This window comes from Caretta caretta, chromosome 3 (genome assembly GCF_965140235.1).
Source record: "Caretta caretta isolate rCarCar2 chromosome 3, rCarCar1.hap1, whole genome shotgun sequence".
Classification (NCBI taxonomy): Eukaryota; Metazoa; Chordata; order Testudines; family Cheloniidae; genus Caretta; species Caretta caretta.
The window spans coordinates 148929129-148944232 of NC_134208.1; the positions used below are offsets into that span (position 1 = coordinate 148929129).

Here is a 15104-nt window from a genome sequence, read left to right on the forward strand (position 1 = left end):
GAGAAGGATCTCCAAATTGTATAGTGAAGAAGTACTTTTATTAATCTGAAATTAGTGGCAGAGAACTTTACAGTGATCTACTGATAATACTTTCCCTGCCTGTCTCCAGCATCTTTTGTCTAAGATCTATGCAATGAATTAACCTGCATGCCCCTCTTGCAGTGTTTGCTATTACCCTCATTTTAAACATAGGGAGACAAGGACAGAGATGGGAAGTGACTTGCCCCCTCAGGTCACCCAGTGAGTTAATGACAGGGCTCAGTACAGACCCCAAATCTCCTGACACCCTGTCCACTCCTGTAACCAACGGACGGACATCTGGGAACAATAATTTGCACTGACAACTGTGACATGACAGGCCTGTTCTCTCTCCATAGTTTAGGATAGCACCAAAACCATGCAGCCCAAGTGAGCTCCCTTACTTGACCACATGCTCCAAGATCTGAAGACCAAAGTGCCTGACAATGGCTGTCTGGGTTTTCTCTGCCAGCTTCAGACCACAGGGGACACAGATGGGACACTTCTCCTTAAACTCCTCGCAGAACTGAAAAGGAACAAGGATAACAATGAGCCAAAAACTATCAAGTGGCAACATGGAAATGAGCGTGGGAAAAGTGAAACATTAGGACAATTTGGAGAAAAGAGGAAAAACAGAGCTTCAAAACTGCCCACTGCAAGTGGTGAACTCTCCCTGGAAAGCACAGGAGGCTAAGCAAACAATTTCTGTACAATTTCAGCTTCACATCGAGTGTCTCAAATCCTCATTATCTGGGAATACTTTCCCTTTGTGGCCCAATACCGTGAGCTGCCTTCCTGAGGCTACAGGCTACTTTCAGCGCCTCTAGCAGCAGAAAGAGAGTCTCTGATGCTCTTCAGACCCCCCTGACCAGCCCTGAAAGAGACAAACTTCAGGGTCATTCATATTCACTCTGGGAAAGGTGCTGCAGCAAATCCCAGCCTGGGGAACTGCCTGTCTCTATAGACCTTTACTAGAGCGTATCACTGGGGCCCCTAAACACCTGCACAGGGATTAAAGGCAATGCAGGCTGCCAGCTCTCCATGCCACGGGGCAGGGCGAGCCCACAGACGGAGACTGGGGAACCCAGCTCAGACGGGGGCAGAATTCAGGGGTATCGGACATGTGCTGTCCCGGAGCAGACCCATGGGCTGAACCCTGCACAGGGGGCAGAGCCAGGCTACGGATCGGGCGGGGGTGGGGGGACAGGTTTCAGGGCGGGGGGTGTATCACTGTGCTCCCCGGGATCTGGGGCCCGGGGGTCCGGCACTGCCCCGGGCCAGGACCCCGGTGGGGAGCGGGCAGCGCTGAGCCCGGCCGCCCCACGCGGACCCCGCTGCCCTGGTACCTTGAGCGCCTCCAGGCGGTAGCGCTGGGTGGAGGCCGGGTCCATGATCACCGTCACCGCCTTCACCAGCTGCTCGCACAGGCTGCTCACCTGCTCCGCGGACATGGCGGCACCGGGCGGGGCAAGGTCCGCGCGGGGCGACCGAGCAGGCGAGGACCAAGGGCTACCACACCGGGAGAGGGAAGGAGGCGGTGCGCAGGCGCGCCTGGGACCAAGATGGCTCTACATACTACGCATGTGCAACGGGAACCGGGAGGCTTCTACGCATGCGCCAAGTGAACCGCGCGACGCTTGAAGGAGGGAAACCGCATGCGCGAAGGGAGGATAACGTCGGCGGCGGCGATTGGGGACATGGTAATGCGCTTGCGCCAACCCCTGTCCTGACTCCTTAATGTCCGGTGATCCAATCACAAGCAGCCGCACATACCGCGCCAGTTCTCCGAACCGGAAGAGGGAGCTTATATCACCGGGGCGCGAGAGCAACCCACCGCCAGCCCCCTCCGCGGGAAGTACAGTTCCCAGCATGCACCGCGGGCCTCCTGCCCTCATCCTGCTGCGCGCGGGGACTACAGCTCCCAGCAGACCGCGCGCGGCGTCACGGCGGGGGCGGGGAGCAAAACAAACTGCCGCCGGGCGCGGTCGGCTTGAGCCGTAGCCGTTGACTTTTCCCGGCGCGCGCTCGCTCGCTCGCTCGCGAGGCCAGGGGGCCATGTCTCGCGGGCGGGAGCGCGTGGTGGCGCTGGTGGACATGGACTGCTTCTTCGCGCAGGTGGAGCAGCGCCGGGAGCCGCGGCTGCGGGGCCAGCCCTGCGCCGTGGTACAGTACGACGCGTGGCGGGGCGGCGGGTACGTGCTGCCTCTCCCCTCCCCCACCCCTCCCGCGGCCCCCGCCCGGCCCGGCCCGGCCCGCCCCACTCTCTGCACTGTCTCCCCGCAGGATCATCGCCGTCAGCTACGAGGCGCGCGCCTTCGGGATCAGCCGGGGCATGCGGGCGGACGAGGCCCAGAAGCGCTGCCCGCAGCTGGTGCTGGCGCGGGTCCCGGAGGCCTACGGGAAGGCGGACCTCAGCAGGTGAGGCGAGCCCGGGGCCCCCTGGGCGTGTGTGCAGCGCCGCGCGCCCTGCTGCAGGGTCGGGGTCCCTCCCTCCTGGGCGCTAGGAGACGCTGACCAGAGAGGGCCCGGGTTTCAGGAGGCGAGGGAAGAGTGGGAAACCTACGCTAAGGCTGTCCCAGCCACGACCCGGGTCTGTGCTAGGGCCCAGGCAGGGAGCGGCAGAGGCTATGTGTGCACTACAGCTTAGCTTGGGATAATTTATGTCCCTCAGGGGTGTGAATAAGCCACCCCCCGGAGCGACATAAATGACACAGACCTAAGCCCTGGTGTGGACAGCACTTGACATGGCTACCGCTGCTCACGGGGGCTGGAGGAATGAAGCTGACAGGAGCGCTCTCCCGTTGGGTTAGAGCGTCTGCACTAGTGGTGCTACAACAGTGCAGCTGCGCCACTGTAAGCTCTGTGGTGTAGCCGTAGCCCCACTGGAAAGGTCATCGTAGCCTGAGCGTAGATGCTTCCTGCATCGACGGAAGGGGTTTTTGCATCAGTGTCATTAATTCATCTCTCCAAGAGGCAATAGCTGGGTTGCTGGGAGACTCCTTCCATCGGCTGGCTGTGTCTACACCAGGGGTTAGGTTGGCATAGTAACATCTCTTAGGACTGTGGGTTTTTTGGCACCCCTGAGAGATGGAACTATGCTAGTGTAACTTCTCACTGTAGATTAGCCTTCAGTGTCTGAATCTATCAGGGCAGACCCTTCCCCGATACTAACTTCATATTTAGAAAACCCAACTGAGATGTGCCCAGACTTTCAGCCTCTGAGCTCATCCACATGAGGGTCAGACTAGTGTCATTGAATAGTGGGGCTAAGATATTCATGCAAAACGTAAACTTAGCTTTGGGAGAGGAGCACATCCATTAAACCAGCTGCTCAGTAGCCCAAGTGGTTGGCTAGGTCTCAGCCAGTAGGGAAGTTGGACGGAGAGACAAAAGGAAAGAGACACCGTGGGCTGAGAGGCCGCTGAGTCCCAGGTGCATGACAAAGATTGAGCTCCTTATGTCCCTCTGCTGCAGATACCGAGAGGCCAGTGTAGAGGTGATGAAAGTGATGTCGCGCTTTGCTGTGATTGAGCGTGCCAGCATTGATGAAGCCTACATGGACCTGAGTAGCGCTGTGCAAGAGAGGCTCAAAAAGATGCAAGGGCAGCCTATCCTAGCAGAGCGGCTGCCAACTACTTACATCCAGGGACTGCCAAATGTCTCTACAACAGCAGCAAAGAATAAGAGTGTGGATTGCAAAGGTAATGTCAAGCCACCAGGCACATGCTGCTTCTTTTCCTGGAGTTAAGCAGTTCCTTTTTGCTTTTCATCTTAGTTTATTTCCCTTCAGCTCTAAAGAAAGTGAGGGTAAAATGAAATTGCCCTACACTGCAGTTCGTGTCAAAGAGAAAGTAAAATGCAGGCCTCACAGTGTAGAAATGCCCTAATGCAAGGGAAACAAGGCTGTCCTAAGGAACAGGTGAAAGACGACTTACTTGTGACTGTGAAAGGCCAGCATTGCAAATAGAGTCTGGGAAAAGATTTCTAGAGTCCCTTTTCCCTGTTTGGCCCTTCCCAACCTCTTTAATCCTTACTTGCCATGCAGAGTGTCTGGTCCCAGGGCTCTGTTATCCATGATCTGGTGCTGAAGCTCAAATTCAGACTAAAGTTTCATTTTCAAAAGAAAACATCTATGGGCTGAAATGTACCCAAACAACCACTTGGGAGCACTGTTGTTCATGTAAATAATTGAGCACTTTGCAGATCTGGACAAATGTACCTACAAACTTGGGTCTTATCTAGAGCAAACTCATTTAGTCTGTTTCAGGTTTTTTTGTTTTTTTTTTGAAGCAGAGAGCTGTGTGTGAAAGTCTTACCTCATCTCCATCTCCTTCTCCAGCTCCTATTGGTGCAGTTGGGAAGTAGTTGTCTGTTTCAATTGTTTGGCAGGAAAGTGACTTGCTTTCCTTTTTCCAAAGGAGGTGTCTGGCAAATAGAATTTCTCCTCTTCTAAATGCACTGGTGCAGGGAGCTTACCTCTTGACCATGGAATAAAGGCGCAATGACAAGTGTGTGGCCACTGTTCATTCTAGCTTGCTAAAACCACCACGCTCCTTGCTGTGTTGGGCTTTAATCCCCTTTGTGCTCTTTTTCAGAGGATCTGCGGCAGTGTGGCTTGCACCAATGGCTTGAGTCGCTGCCTTTTGCTGACATCAGCTGTCCAGAGCTGCAGCTGACAGTAGGAGCAGTAATTGTGGAGGAAATGAGGGCAGCTGTGGAAGCAGTTACTGGACTGAGGTGTTCAGCTGGGATTTCACACAACAAGGTGTGTGTAACACAATCGGGTGGTTTTGTTTCAAGTGGTGTACTTTGATTATGCAGTAAAATAAATGAAACCATCAGAGTCACCATCTGAGCAGAATGGAACATCATGGCCACATTTAAACGCATGTAGTTGAAAATAAAGCATGGGGATAGGCTGTAATGTGTGCCCAGTACTGTTTAGATGTAAACTACCTAGAACCGGATTCACTTACTGGCCAGGGCTCTGATTTTTCTGGCATATCCCGAGCAGTCAACTCACTGTGGAAAAGCACTTTAAAGTGCTCAGGAGAGAGTCCTCGCTAGAAATGACTGATCTTAAAGTGTGTGTTTCCTTCCGAGAATGAGGAGACATATTCTGTGCCCATAGGAGGGCTTTACTGGTGTAAACTCCTGTTTAATTGGACAGAAAGAACCCTAGTTCAGTGTCTCCCCTCCTCCCCACATCCCACCCCACGAATGCTGATGTGATGTGGGTCAGGTTGGCTTTCTGGTCTTCCTGTCTGGTGGATGTGCTTTGGGTAATGTACAACCAACCACCAGCAGCAACCACAGGAACACACACACAACCAGCTGCAAAGGGGAACTGACTCACTCCGATACTGCAGCTCTGAGTTTCCTGCTGCATTAACTGTGACACCTTTTACTGACTAGCATCTTGTAGGTTTCCTTCTGTAGCACTCTGTTGCTGCTGACCTTGCAGAGAGAAGACTAAAGGAGACACAGCAAGAAAGAGCAAGACAGGAGCAGCGAGGATGGAAGAGGAGAGGCCCAGACAGAGAAAACAGGCATGGGGTGGGTAGTAGGGCAGGAGTGTGAGGGCTGCTCTTGGGATTTTAGCACAGTTTCCTGACCAGAACTGAGCCAGCACAACCATGCTAAACACACTGAGTCCTCTAAACTGTCTAAAGCAGGGTTCTGACTCTCTTCTCAGAGCTAGACTGTTGCAGTTGACATTGTGTTTAAAGACAGTTTAGCCAGCACAGTTCAGATCCTGTGGTAGTTAATAACGGGGAGTGAAGAGCGATAGAACCTGAATCTTGTCCTCAACAGAGCTGTGCCTATGGAAGATGCTGTGGAATCCTAAAGCCTAGAGAGAGCCCTTCAGCTATTAGCTGGGGGCTCTACTGCAGAACCTAGTAGGCAGTCTTTTAGAAGCATGTGGGGTTTGCAGTAATGGGGTTTCCACACTCTTCCATATTTCAGGCACTGGCAAAACTGGCCTGTGGGCTGAACAAGCCCAACCGCCAGACGCTGGTATCCCAGGGATCTGTCTCACAGCTCTTCAGCCACATGCCCATCAGCAGCATGTAAGTATTGGGGAATCGTGCTTTCGCTGAACCCGGGACTTGGACTGAGCTGGCACCTGGCAGTAGAGTGTATCAGCCCCTCTTTCATGCTGCTGCTTTGTTCACCAGAATTTAAGCTTTCATTTAAAAAATAATCTCTAGCTGGTCTGGTTGCCAAGATGCACATTTTAGTTCATGCTCACTCTGCGTGCAAAACTCAGTTGAATATCTTGGAGAGGTGTGAACTGCCCTATTCAGCTCAGTGAGGGCTAATTCAGATGCCCAGTGATGATGATGTAGACATTTTGGGCTTGTCTACATGAACATTTAGTTTGCGGCAGGCTGGGGTATGAATCTACCTCACTGCACGCTGTCTGGACCCTGTTTACGCTCACTAAACAGTTCCTTAGTGCACTTTAAAACGGGAATAGATAAAGCGCATTACCAGATGGTTTTTGCGTGGCAAGCTAATTGCAGGGTCAATTCACACCGTAGCTTGCTGAGAACTAATTGTTCGTAGACAAGCCCTTAAAATATTAACTACTTCACTGCTCGTTAAAGCATGCAAGAAAAGAGAAAGGGGATCCTATTGGGAAGATCTGCACAATTTACTGAGCATGACCGCTCATTCTGACACCGTGAGTGACTGGTTTGGGAGATGCTATCATTCGCTCCTTCCCCAATGAAGGAGGCAAGCCCAAAAGGCCTACCAGAGTTCAATTGGCATCATTTGAACCTGTTCCTAAGGTGTAGCTAAGCTCAAGAAGTGCAGTTGGACAACATGCAAGGCTCACCAAGTGGAAACATGCAGACTCCTCATGCTTGGTGTATTCAGACTTTAGTGTTGGGGAGCTGAGCACCAGGAGCCTGGAGAACATGCACGGTCATATTCTGAACATCTGCACAATCTACTATGAACAATGTCTCGGGAACAGTGTTGGAGCTGAAAAAGTAACCACCAACTTTTCCAGTCGGAAGCCGTGCTCCAGAGCTGCAAAGTTAGCATCTGCCTTCAGGCAGCTACTCCTGGGGTCTTTCCTGCCCACATAGGAATGGCTAGATCTGGGGAGAGGGCAGGGAAGAGTGAGTGAACAAATAGATTTTAAGCAAGGGTGGGTGCTGGGGTGCTGCCTTTGTGCATTTCTGCCTTTTCTCTCCCTGTTCCTATGCGACCACATCTCAGGCTAGGAATTGATGAGCTGTCCCATCCTCACTGGAATCATCATGTGTTGCTCCTCAGTAAAGGAGTCTGGCCAGCCAGCGCTGCTCCCTCACCTATCCTGCTTCCTGCCAGTGAATGGGAGCTGGGGTGTGCTGAACATGCTTCAGTCTCCATGTGACAGTTCTCTTCTATGTTTCCTCTTTCTCCTGCAGCCGGCACCTGGGAGGGAAGCTGGGTGCCTCCATCGCAGACGTACTGGGAGTGGAGTACATGGGGCAGCTGACCCTATTCAGCGAGTCACAGCTCCAAACTCACTTCGGAGACAAGACTGGGTAGGTAACATGCTGGCTTCTAGGCTGCAGGTCTCCATAGGATAATAGGCTTGTGTTTTCCCTCCTCTTCATGAGTAGATCTGTAGGCCATTCTGCTGAGGTTGTTGCGCAGGAGAGTTTCTGTCTGGGTCTTTTCAGGATGGCATTGAGACAGTGTCCTGTAATGGTCTGCTAGGCATGTGAACTGGCTTTTGATCTTTCCAAGCACCTGTCTATCCTCCCAAGGCTAAGCGCTTGTTTTTCATTCAGCTGTCCCCTGTATGCTGCTGTGGAGTATGTGCTGCTCCAGGGACACAACTCAAGCTCCGGAGCAGGTTAGAGAAGATGGAATGGGAGGCAACAGTGCTCAGGCCCAGCACGGAGGCTCATCATTTAAGTGTTGGGAGCTTAGGAATACCAGTCCCAAGCTTGGGCACTGGGAGCTTAGGAAACCAGTCTGAAGCCTGAAATGTCCAATGCACAGAGCAGTGGCTGGGAACCTCTAGTCTAGGGAATGCTGCTGTTGTAGGGAGGGAGTTGGGGCACTTGAGCAATAACTGCTGTAAGGTATTTCCCCATTAGTAGCTGAATGAAATCTGCTGCTGGCTGCCATTGCAGCTGCCTGGGGAGCTGGAACCATCACCTGAATATAGTTTAAAATGGCCAAGCAGAGAAGCAGCCCGTTGCTTCAGCTAGCTGAAGTCACCTAGCTCTGTAGCCCCAGATGCGGCCAGTGTGAGATGCAGTTGAGGTCATAGCTGTTGGATAATACCTGTGCAGTACTCTGCAGGAGTAAAGGACTCTGTGCTAAGGGGTGAGTCCCATGGGGCCCATTGTGTGGTTTATCTAACTGCCTGCCTAGGCAGGTCTAGGCCAGGAGAATTCAAGTGGCTGGCTGGGTTTAGAACAGAAAGTTATCCCTGAACCCTGCCTGTGTGCACTGCCCCAGGAGTCCCTGGGGCCTAGTTTCACATGCAGGTGTGCAGGAGCCATGAGGTCTTCCTGATCTGAATCCTCAGTGAGCTCAGGAGGAGAGATGGACCATTATCAGCCTTAATCTCAAACCTCGTGTGGGACTTTCAGGTCCTGGCTCTATGATCTGTGCAGAGGAATTGAACAGGAACCTGTGAAACCTAGGCAATTGCCTAAGTCCATTGGATGCAGCAAGAATTTCCCTGGGAAAGCAGCCTTGACCACTCAGAAGCAGGTAAGAGAGCGTGAGATCTCCTGAGCAGAACTGGTTTGGACCTGAGATAGGGATAGCCATTGATCCATTCCACAGGCTGCAGCCCCCTCCCTCTGGGCTCAGACTGTGTTGCAAGAGCTGCTGCATTTCACCATGCTGAATGCAGCGCCCTGAAATCGGGCTCTTAGGCTTCGTAGAGTCTGTGCACCAGCAGCTGTGTAATTCCTTTGGGGAAACACCTTACATCTCCCTCTGTCAGCAGGGAACAGGAGTCTCTCAGCCCTTCATACTCTACAGCACACTGGTCAGTGTGGAGTGAGGGGAGGGAGTGTTCCTTTATCCTGTCCTCTCCACAGCTGTGCGTACAATCCCTTCTTGGCACTGATGGATTTCTATCCCCTTGGTCCTGCTGTGCCTGAGGGAGCACGTGGATGCGCCAGGATGAGAATGTCCTGTACACTATATTCTGCCTTTGCCTTCGCTACAAGATGTGCTCCTGCTGCTTTTCAGTCTGCCTTGGTTAACTGCACCTAGTGGGAGCTTGGATGAAGACCGCTAACGGATTGTGCTGCTGAAATTCCCTGTCATCTAGCTGCGTCTGTCAGGATTGCTGGCCTTCTGTTACTAAGTCTCTTCTCCAAGGGGAATCCAGATTCCTGCTGGAAAGGAGCCTTTAAATGCCTGGATGGAATGAAAGTCCTTGTGTGACTGCAGCAGTGCAAGTGGTGTAAACCTGCTGCTAACACAAATGCCACCCACATCAGCTGGGCCCATACTGGAGGGCACCTTGTCTTTGGGCAAGGTGCGAGAGGGTTCTCTAAGCATCCATATGATAGAGCAGCACAAAGCTGAGCTCTGAATCTCCCAGCCTGCTTTCAGATCCAGATTTAAATGGACATTGTCATGTTAGAAACTCTGTCCTTCCTTGTGTTACTAACAGCTGAGAAGGTGGGAGTGAAGACGGTTCTAAAAATCTACAGGATTTCTGCACTTGCTGCGTTTCCCTTGGCCTGGGACAATGTCACTAGAAGTTCTGTCCCTTTCAGATTCCCAGCACTGACGTGCTGCAATATCTGGGATGCTCTAGATCAGTGGTCTCCAAAGTGGGGTGCGCCAGAGGATCCCAGGCGGTGTGCGGCAGGAGGAGTGCCGCCGGATGGCACTCCGCCGTTTTTTTTCTTCGGCAGCAGCTCTTCCCCTCCGGCGGCATGTCCACAGCAGGTCTTCCGCTCTTCTTTCTTCGGTGGCATAGTGGGGGTGCACGATCCAAAAACTTTGGAGACCACTGCTCTAGATTCTGGGGCATGGTGGATGCATCTCAGATTAAATCTAAACCCCGTCTCCCCTGGGTTTATTGATTTTCTGGAAGCATTTGTGGTGATCTTGGGGTTTGTAAGAAACTGACCTTGTGGTCCTAGTTTGAGCCAAGTGCCCCTTGAATGTTCCTCACTGCCTGGGGCTCTGGCTGTCAGCAGCTTGCCGAGTGTGGTGATGTTCAGGGCTGACTTCCAGGTCCTGTAACAGCAGCTGCTTGGATGTGTGTGGGGATGTCCTGGGGCTGTATCAAATGCTGCTGTGTCCTGCTTGCAGGTGCAGCACTGGCTCCTGCAGATGGCCTTGGAGCTAGAGGAGAGACTGAGCAAGGACAGAGACCAAGTAAGGCGGGGCTTGAGGGTTTTCTGCCTCTCTTGCTGTGGGGCTGGGCCAGAGGCAGCAGGGTCTTCGCTACCTGAGCTGTCTGACACCAGCCTGGGGGATGTGGTGACTGTGGTGAATGGCAGAGGAAGTTGCCCTGCATTCAAATGCACAGCTGCTGGCTGACTGAGTTAAGTGAGGAAGGACCCAGAGAGGGAAAGGTGCTGTAGGAGGGCCTGACCCAAAAATACCCTGAGCTAACCACTGTCCTCCTCTCCCCTCCCTTAATGAATGCGAGCATTAGGTACACGAGGGGATGAGTGTGCTGGGGCAGGCAGCTTCCTCTCTGTGCACCTCAGTCCTAGCATGCGCTTTCTGCTGGCTCACTTCTGGGAGCCCTGCCCTACACCACTAAAAGTGAACGAGCTGCTTTATAACCCATGGATCCTATGTTGCTGGCCAGGGCTGAGATTAACCTGGCAGCTGTGCTGTATTGTGATGTGGATAAAGGGGAACGTACCTGTGTAGGGCTGGAAGCAGGGATGACACCCCCTCCCCCGATACATGCACAAGGTGTATGAGCCCCTCACACACTCGGTATCCACCTCAGACTGTGATGGTGACAGACAGCAGCTGATCCTGCCAGGACAGGTGGTGGCATTGGATTGTAAAGTTACTGGCTGGCAGTGCAGTGCTCCAGGCTGAGCGCCTCTCTGAGCACATTCCTGGCATTCACTGCTTTGCCCTGTACTGCAGCTGTGTCCTCTCTCTGCAGAACTGCCGGGTGGCCAAACAGCTGACTGTGAGCATCCGCATGCTAGGTGATCAGCGAGCGAGTGGCCTGTCACGCTGCTGTGCCCTGCCCCGCTATGACGCCCACAAGATCAGCAGTGATGCCTTCATGATCATCCGAAACTGCAATGTGGCTGGAGCCCAGCAGGCTGCATGGTGAGCAGTTCCCCTTCCTGGCCTCAGGGTTGGTGTGTTGGAGGAGGGGGGCTGGGCTGTGCCCTGGGAGATGACACATGCAGGACAAAGGGGCTGTGCTGAATACAGACAGGAGCAGGGATTGAATTTGGAAGGAGCTGGCTCTGGCAGAGAGAGCTGGGGCCCTCAGAGCTGGAAGACACAAGGCACATGTTGTCCTAGGCTCAGCTGCAGGTGAGCACTACCCACCCAGAAGGGCAGCTGTTGAGCATCGTCCTCCCCCAAACCCCCACCATGCAGTGCTAACTTCCACCTTCAGCATCTGGGTGGTGCCAATAGAAAGGGGGGCAGGGCTGTGCTCCTCTGGAGTTGGAATGAACTGAGCTGTACTGCTGCACCGTGAGTACCTGGCTGGCTTGTACTCAGGGTGCCATCATCCCTGGGATAGCCAGAAGAGAATGGCTGTGCTCTGGTGGTCAGGGGGACAAGATGCTTGTTGGGCAGAGAGGGCATGGGGGGGAAAATAAAAGCACTTTAAGTACAACCTGTTTCCTTTCCACTTTCATGTCCTAGCTTGGGCAGGAGGATGAGGTGTGCCCAGCACACCGCAGTGACTCCTTCAGGACAGCTTGTCCCTGACTGGGAGCCTGAGAGTTGCAGGAGCTCCCACCCCTGGCAGATGGGACTGAGGGTTCAGGCTCCTTGCCAGAATCCAGGGGGCCTGGCAAGTCCCTCTGCTCAAGTCACATTCCTCAAGGAAGCGCTGCTTTGCTCCTGGCAGGGACACAGGCAATCTGCAGCGCCCAGGCCTCTTACTGCAAAGTCACGAGGAGGAGGAGGGGGTACGAGTGTTTGGCCAACAGGCATGACTAAAACATCCTCCCCTACCAGCCCACCAATGTCCTGTTGTCTCAGCTGCTGCACTGTCACCATGCCCAGTGAAACCTGACACACTGACTTAAATCCTGCCTTGAAAGGCTTCACACTTCTTTGGCTGGGTTTGAGCTGCTGCTAATCTGCTTTTCTCCATAGGTCCCCTCCGCTTACATTTCTGCATATCTACGCAAGCAAATTTTCTGAGGCTCCCACGCTCTCTCCTGCAGGCATTGCTGCCTTCCTGACCAGTGATGCCCAGTGTACCCTGCCAGCTGGCACCAATGCAACCAGCCCAAATGTCAAGTGCACTGGGAGCCCAAGAAAAGAGCCCAGCAAGAAGCCCATCAATGCTATTGAGTCCTTTTTCCGGAAGGCAGCAGAAAGGCAGCGAGCCCGTGTGGCCACAGGGCCCTGCCTGCCTAGTGTCCCCAGTGCAGAGGCAGAGTTGTCAGTGCCTGATCCCTGTGGCCAGAGTGAGAGAGACGGTCTCATCCTCGGCAAGAGTCAGACTCCAGAAGCCCTTGCGAGGCACAGTCCCAAGGATGGCAGCTCCCCTTCCCCATACAGACTGCTTCCCTCTGAGGAGTTGCTCCCTTATCCTGCAGAAACGCCCTCTGCTGACCCAGCCTCTAGGAGCACTCTGAAAACAGAATCAGCTGGAACAGCTGCTTCCCAGCTCCCTGAGTGGAAGGAGCAGAGTTTGCCATCTTCTGCTGGGTTTTCACAAGGCCCTGCCAGCTCACCAGACCAGCTGCACTGTGAAAAGTGTGGCCAGCAGGTGCCAGTGTGGGAGCTCCTGGAGCACATGGACTATCACTTTGCTGTGGAGCTGCAGAGCTCCTTCTCTGAACCCAGCCCCCTCAGGGCCCCTGCTGCTGCTTCCAGTTCTCCTGCCAAGAGCAAAAGCAAAGCCAAGAGCCCTGGTGGCTCCAGTGCAAAGCGACCCAGGCAAGGAGTGACCAGGACTCTGGAGTTCTTCTTTAAACGGCTGCCCCCCTAGGAGCTCCAGGACCATTTTAGCCTGAAGTTGAGTGATTTGTGAAGTTTTTATCCTTTCTGTAAAGAACTTTTATCCAAAGATTGCATAATAAATGTCTGGAACCTAATGAGGCTCTTGGGGAAACACAGCAGGGAAATGCACCCACCTTTTCACTTGGCAGATTCTGGTAACAGTTCTCCTGCCTCTAGGTGCTGATGCTGACAGAAACAGTGTCAGGATGGCACAGCATGCATAGTGATCAGGTGTTCCCATGGTCCCATCACTAGGCATTTTTGCTCTGCAAACAGTAATGGATGTTTACACTTGCAATGCTCCTGGGAGTTGGGAAGTGTCAGTATCCCCATTTTACAGCTAGGGAGCTACAGCCCAGAGGGATAGTGATTGCCTCAGCGAGAGCTGTAACCCCTGCAGTGCCTTAACCACAGGATCTTCCTTCTTGTCTGACTATTCTAGTTATCTAGTATAGTACCTCCACTCCTTGCTACTGGGGCAGGGAGTGGGGCAATGTAGCTGAGCCCTACGTTCCACACTCCTTCACCAACATCCTACAGCATAGGGGGAGTTTCTCTAATCAGTCCTGTCTGAGAAGCTGCTATCAGTGCTAAGGAGTCTCCAGGGGCCCAGTGATGCTCTACAGCAGGAGTGGGCAAGCTTTTTGGCCTGAGGGCCACACTGGGGTTCTGAAACTGTATGGAGGGCTAGGTAGGGAAGGCTACCTCTCTCCCCCCCACCCCAAACAGCTTGGCCCCTACCCCCATCCAACCCCTCTGGGACTCCACCCCCCCCCCGACTCTTATCCACACACCCACACTTATCCAACCAATCCCTGTCCCCTGACTGCCCTTGGGACCCCTTGCCCCTTATCTAATGCCCCTGCTCACTGCCCCCTTACCATGCTGCTCAGTGCACCAGGACTGACAGATGTGCTGCCTAGGCGGAGCCAGCTATGCCACCATGCAGTCTAGAGCATGGGGGCAGGCTGGTCGCTCTTGCAGCTGTGCTGCCTGGCAGGAGCTCACAGCCCCACTGCCCAGAGTGCTGGCGGTACAGTGAGCTGAGACTGCAGGGGCGTGGCCAGGGGCTCAAGGGCCAGGCTGGATGTGGCCTGCGGGCTGCAATTTTCCCACCTCTCATCTACAGCTTTGTTCTGTCAGCATAGCCTCATGTATGGAGGGATGTGATCCACTCCTCTGGGACAAGTATGTTAGCTCTAGACCCCTTTTAGGGAGGTTTTTTCAAAGCCATGGCATGCCAGCATACTGTGCAGGCCTTTCTTCCTCTCAAGGCAGGGAAGCCAAGGCATGGTACAGTGCATTGCATTGTAGATTATGGCAGAGCACTACAGGTGAGGAGGGTCAAATAGCACCTGCAGCCTACAAGCCATTACAGTAGCATCAGCACAGAGCTGGGCTCTGATACACACAAGGCACCCCTCACTCAGAAGAGACATGTGCTTCCTGTGAGATGGCCTGAGCAGCAAGGCCCCAGAGCTCAGTGGATCTGTGAGGCCCTATGCCAGTGTCCCCTGACCCCAGTAATGATGGGGGTGTAGCTGAAGTCCAGAACTAGAGCCCTTTGGGGGGAGGGCAAAGAGACTTGAAAATCATGTTCTTCCAAAATCAAACCCACTGCTTGCAGGGGAAGAGGAGAATGGGCTAAGAGTCCCTCAGAGGCCACGTCACTCAGTTTATGTTACTTCTAAAAGTATGTCCTTTACCCCAAGCATGAAAACAATGTGCTCTACGGCCCCTTGTTACTGGCCCAGTTCTCCCCTGCTGCACCAAGGAGGCTACAAAGATCTTTGGGACTTTTGCTGGCAGGCTGGGGAGTGATAGCTCACCTTGGGGGGATGGAAAGGGCTGGCTTGGCACTCACCACCCTTGCAGCAGAGCAGACAGCACTAGAATGTGTAGGGAACAAGCCTGAACTGAGAGCTGGA

General features: G+C 53.5%; 2 protein-coding genes across 4 annotated transcripts in view; one reads left to right on the plus strand and one right to left on the minus strand.

Annotated features, from left to right (window-relative positions):
* The window catches only part of XPO5 (exportin 5), a 37754-nt gene extending 36170 nt beyond the window's left edge, over positions 1 to 1584 (minus strand). The window contains exons 1-2 of one of the 2 annotated variants that reach the window (XM_048843552.2): positions 1365 to 1584; positions 423 to 544 (exon numbers count right to left, since the gene is read on the minus strand). In XM_048843552.2, coding sequence (XP_048699509.1) covers positions 423 to 544; positions 1365 to 1469 — 227 coding nt within the window. In that variant the 5' untranslated portion in view covers positions 1470 to 1584. The remainder of the gene's footprint in view (positions 1 to 422; positions 545 to 1364) is intronic. The other variant, XM_048843553.2, reaches the window with a different exon arrangement.
* Positions 1585 to 1702: 118 nt separating this feature from the next.
* Positions 1703 to 13271, plus strand: POLH (DNA polymerase eta). Of its 2 annotated transcripts, none has more exons than XM_048843560.2 (10): positions 1703 to 2210; positions 2302 to 2436; positions 3493 to 3719; positions 4614 to 4783; positions 5986 to 6089; positions 7443 to 7562; positions 8625 to 8748; positions 10318 to 10383; positions 11138 to 11310; positions 12393 to 12550. In XM_048843560.2, exons 1-10 carry the CDS (start codon positions 2074 to 2076, stop codon positions 12415 to 12417), a joined length of 1281 nt encoding a protein of 426 aa, XP_048699517.1. In that variant the 5' UTR covers positions 1703 to 2073; the 3' UTR covers positions 12418 to 12550. The 2 variants fall into 2 exon arrangements, with proteins under 2 accessions (XP_048699517.1, XP_048699513.1); XM_048843556.2 differs by having other exon boundaries at positions 1712 to 2210; positions 12322 to 13271.
* Positions 13272 to 15104: the final 1833 nt, after the last annotated feature.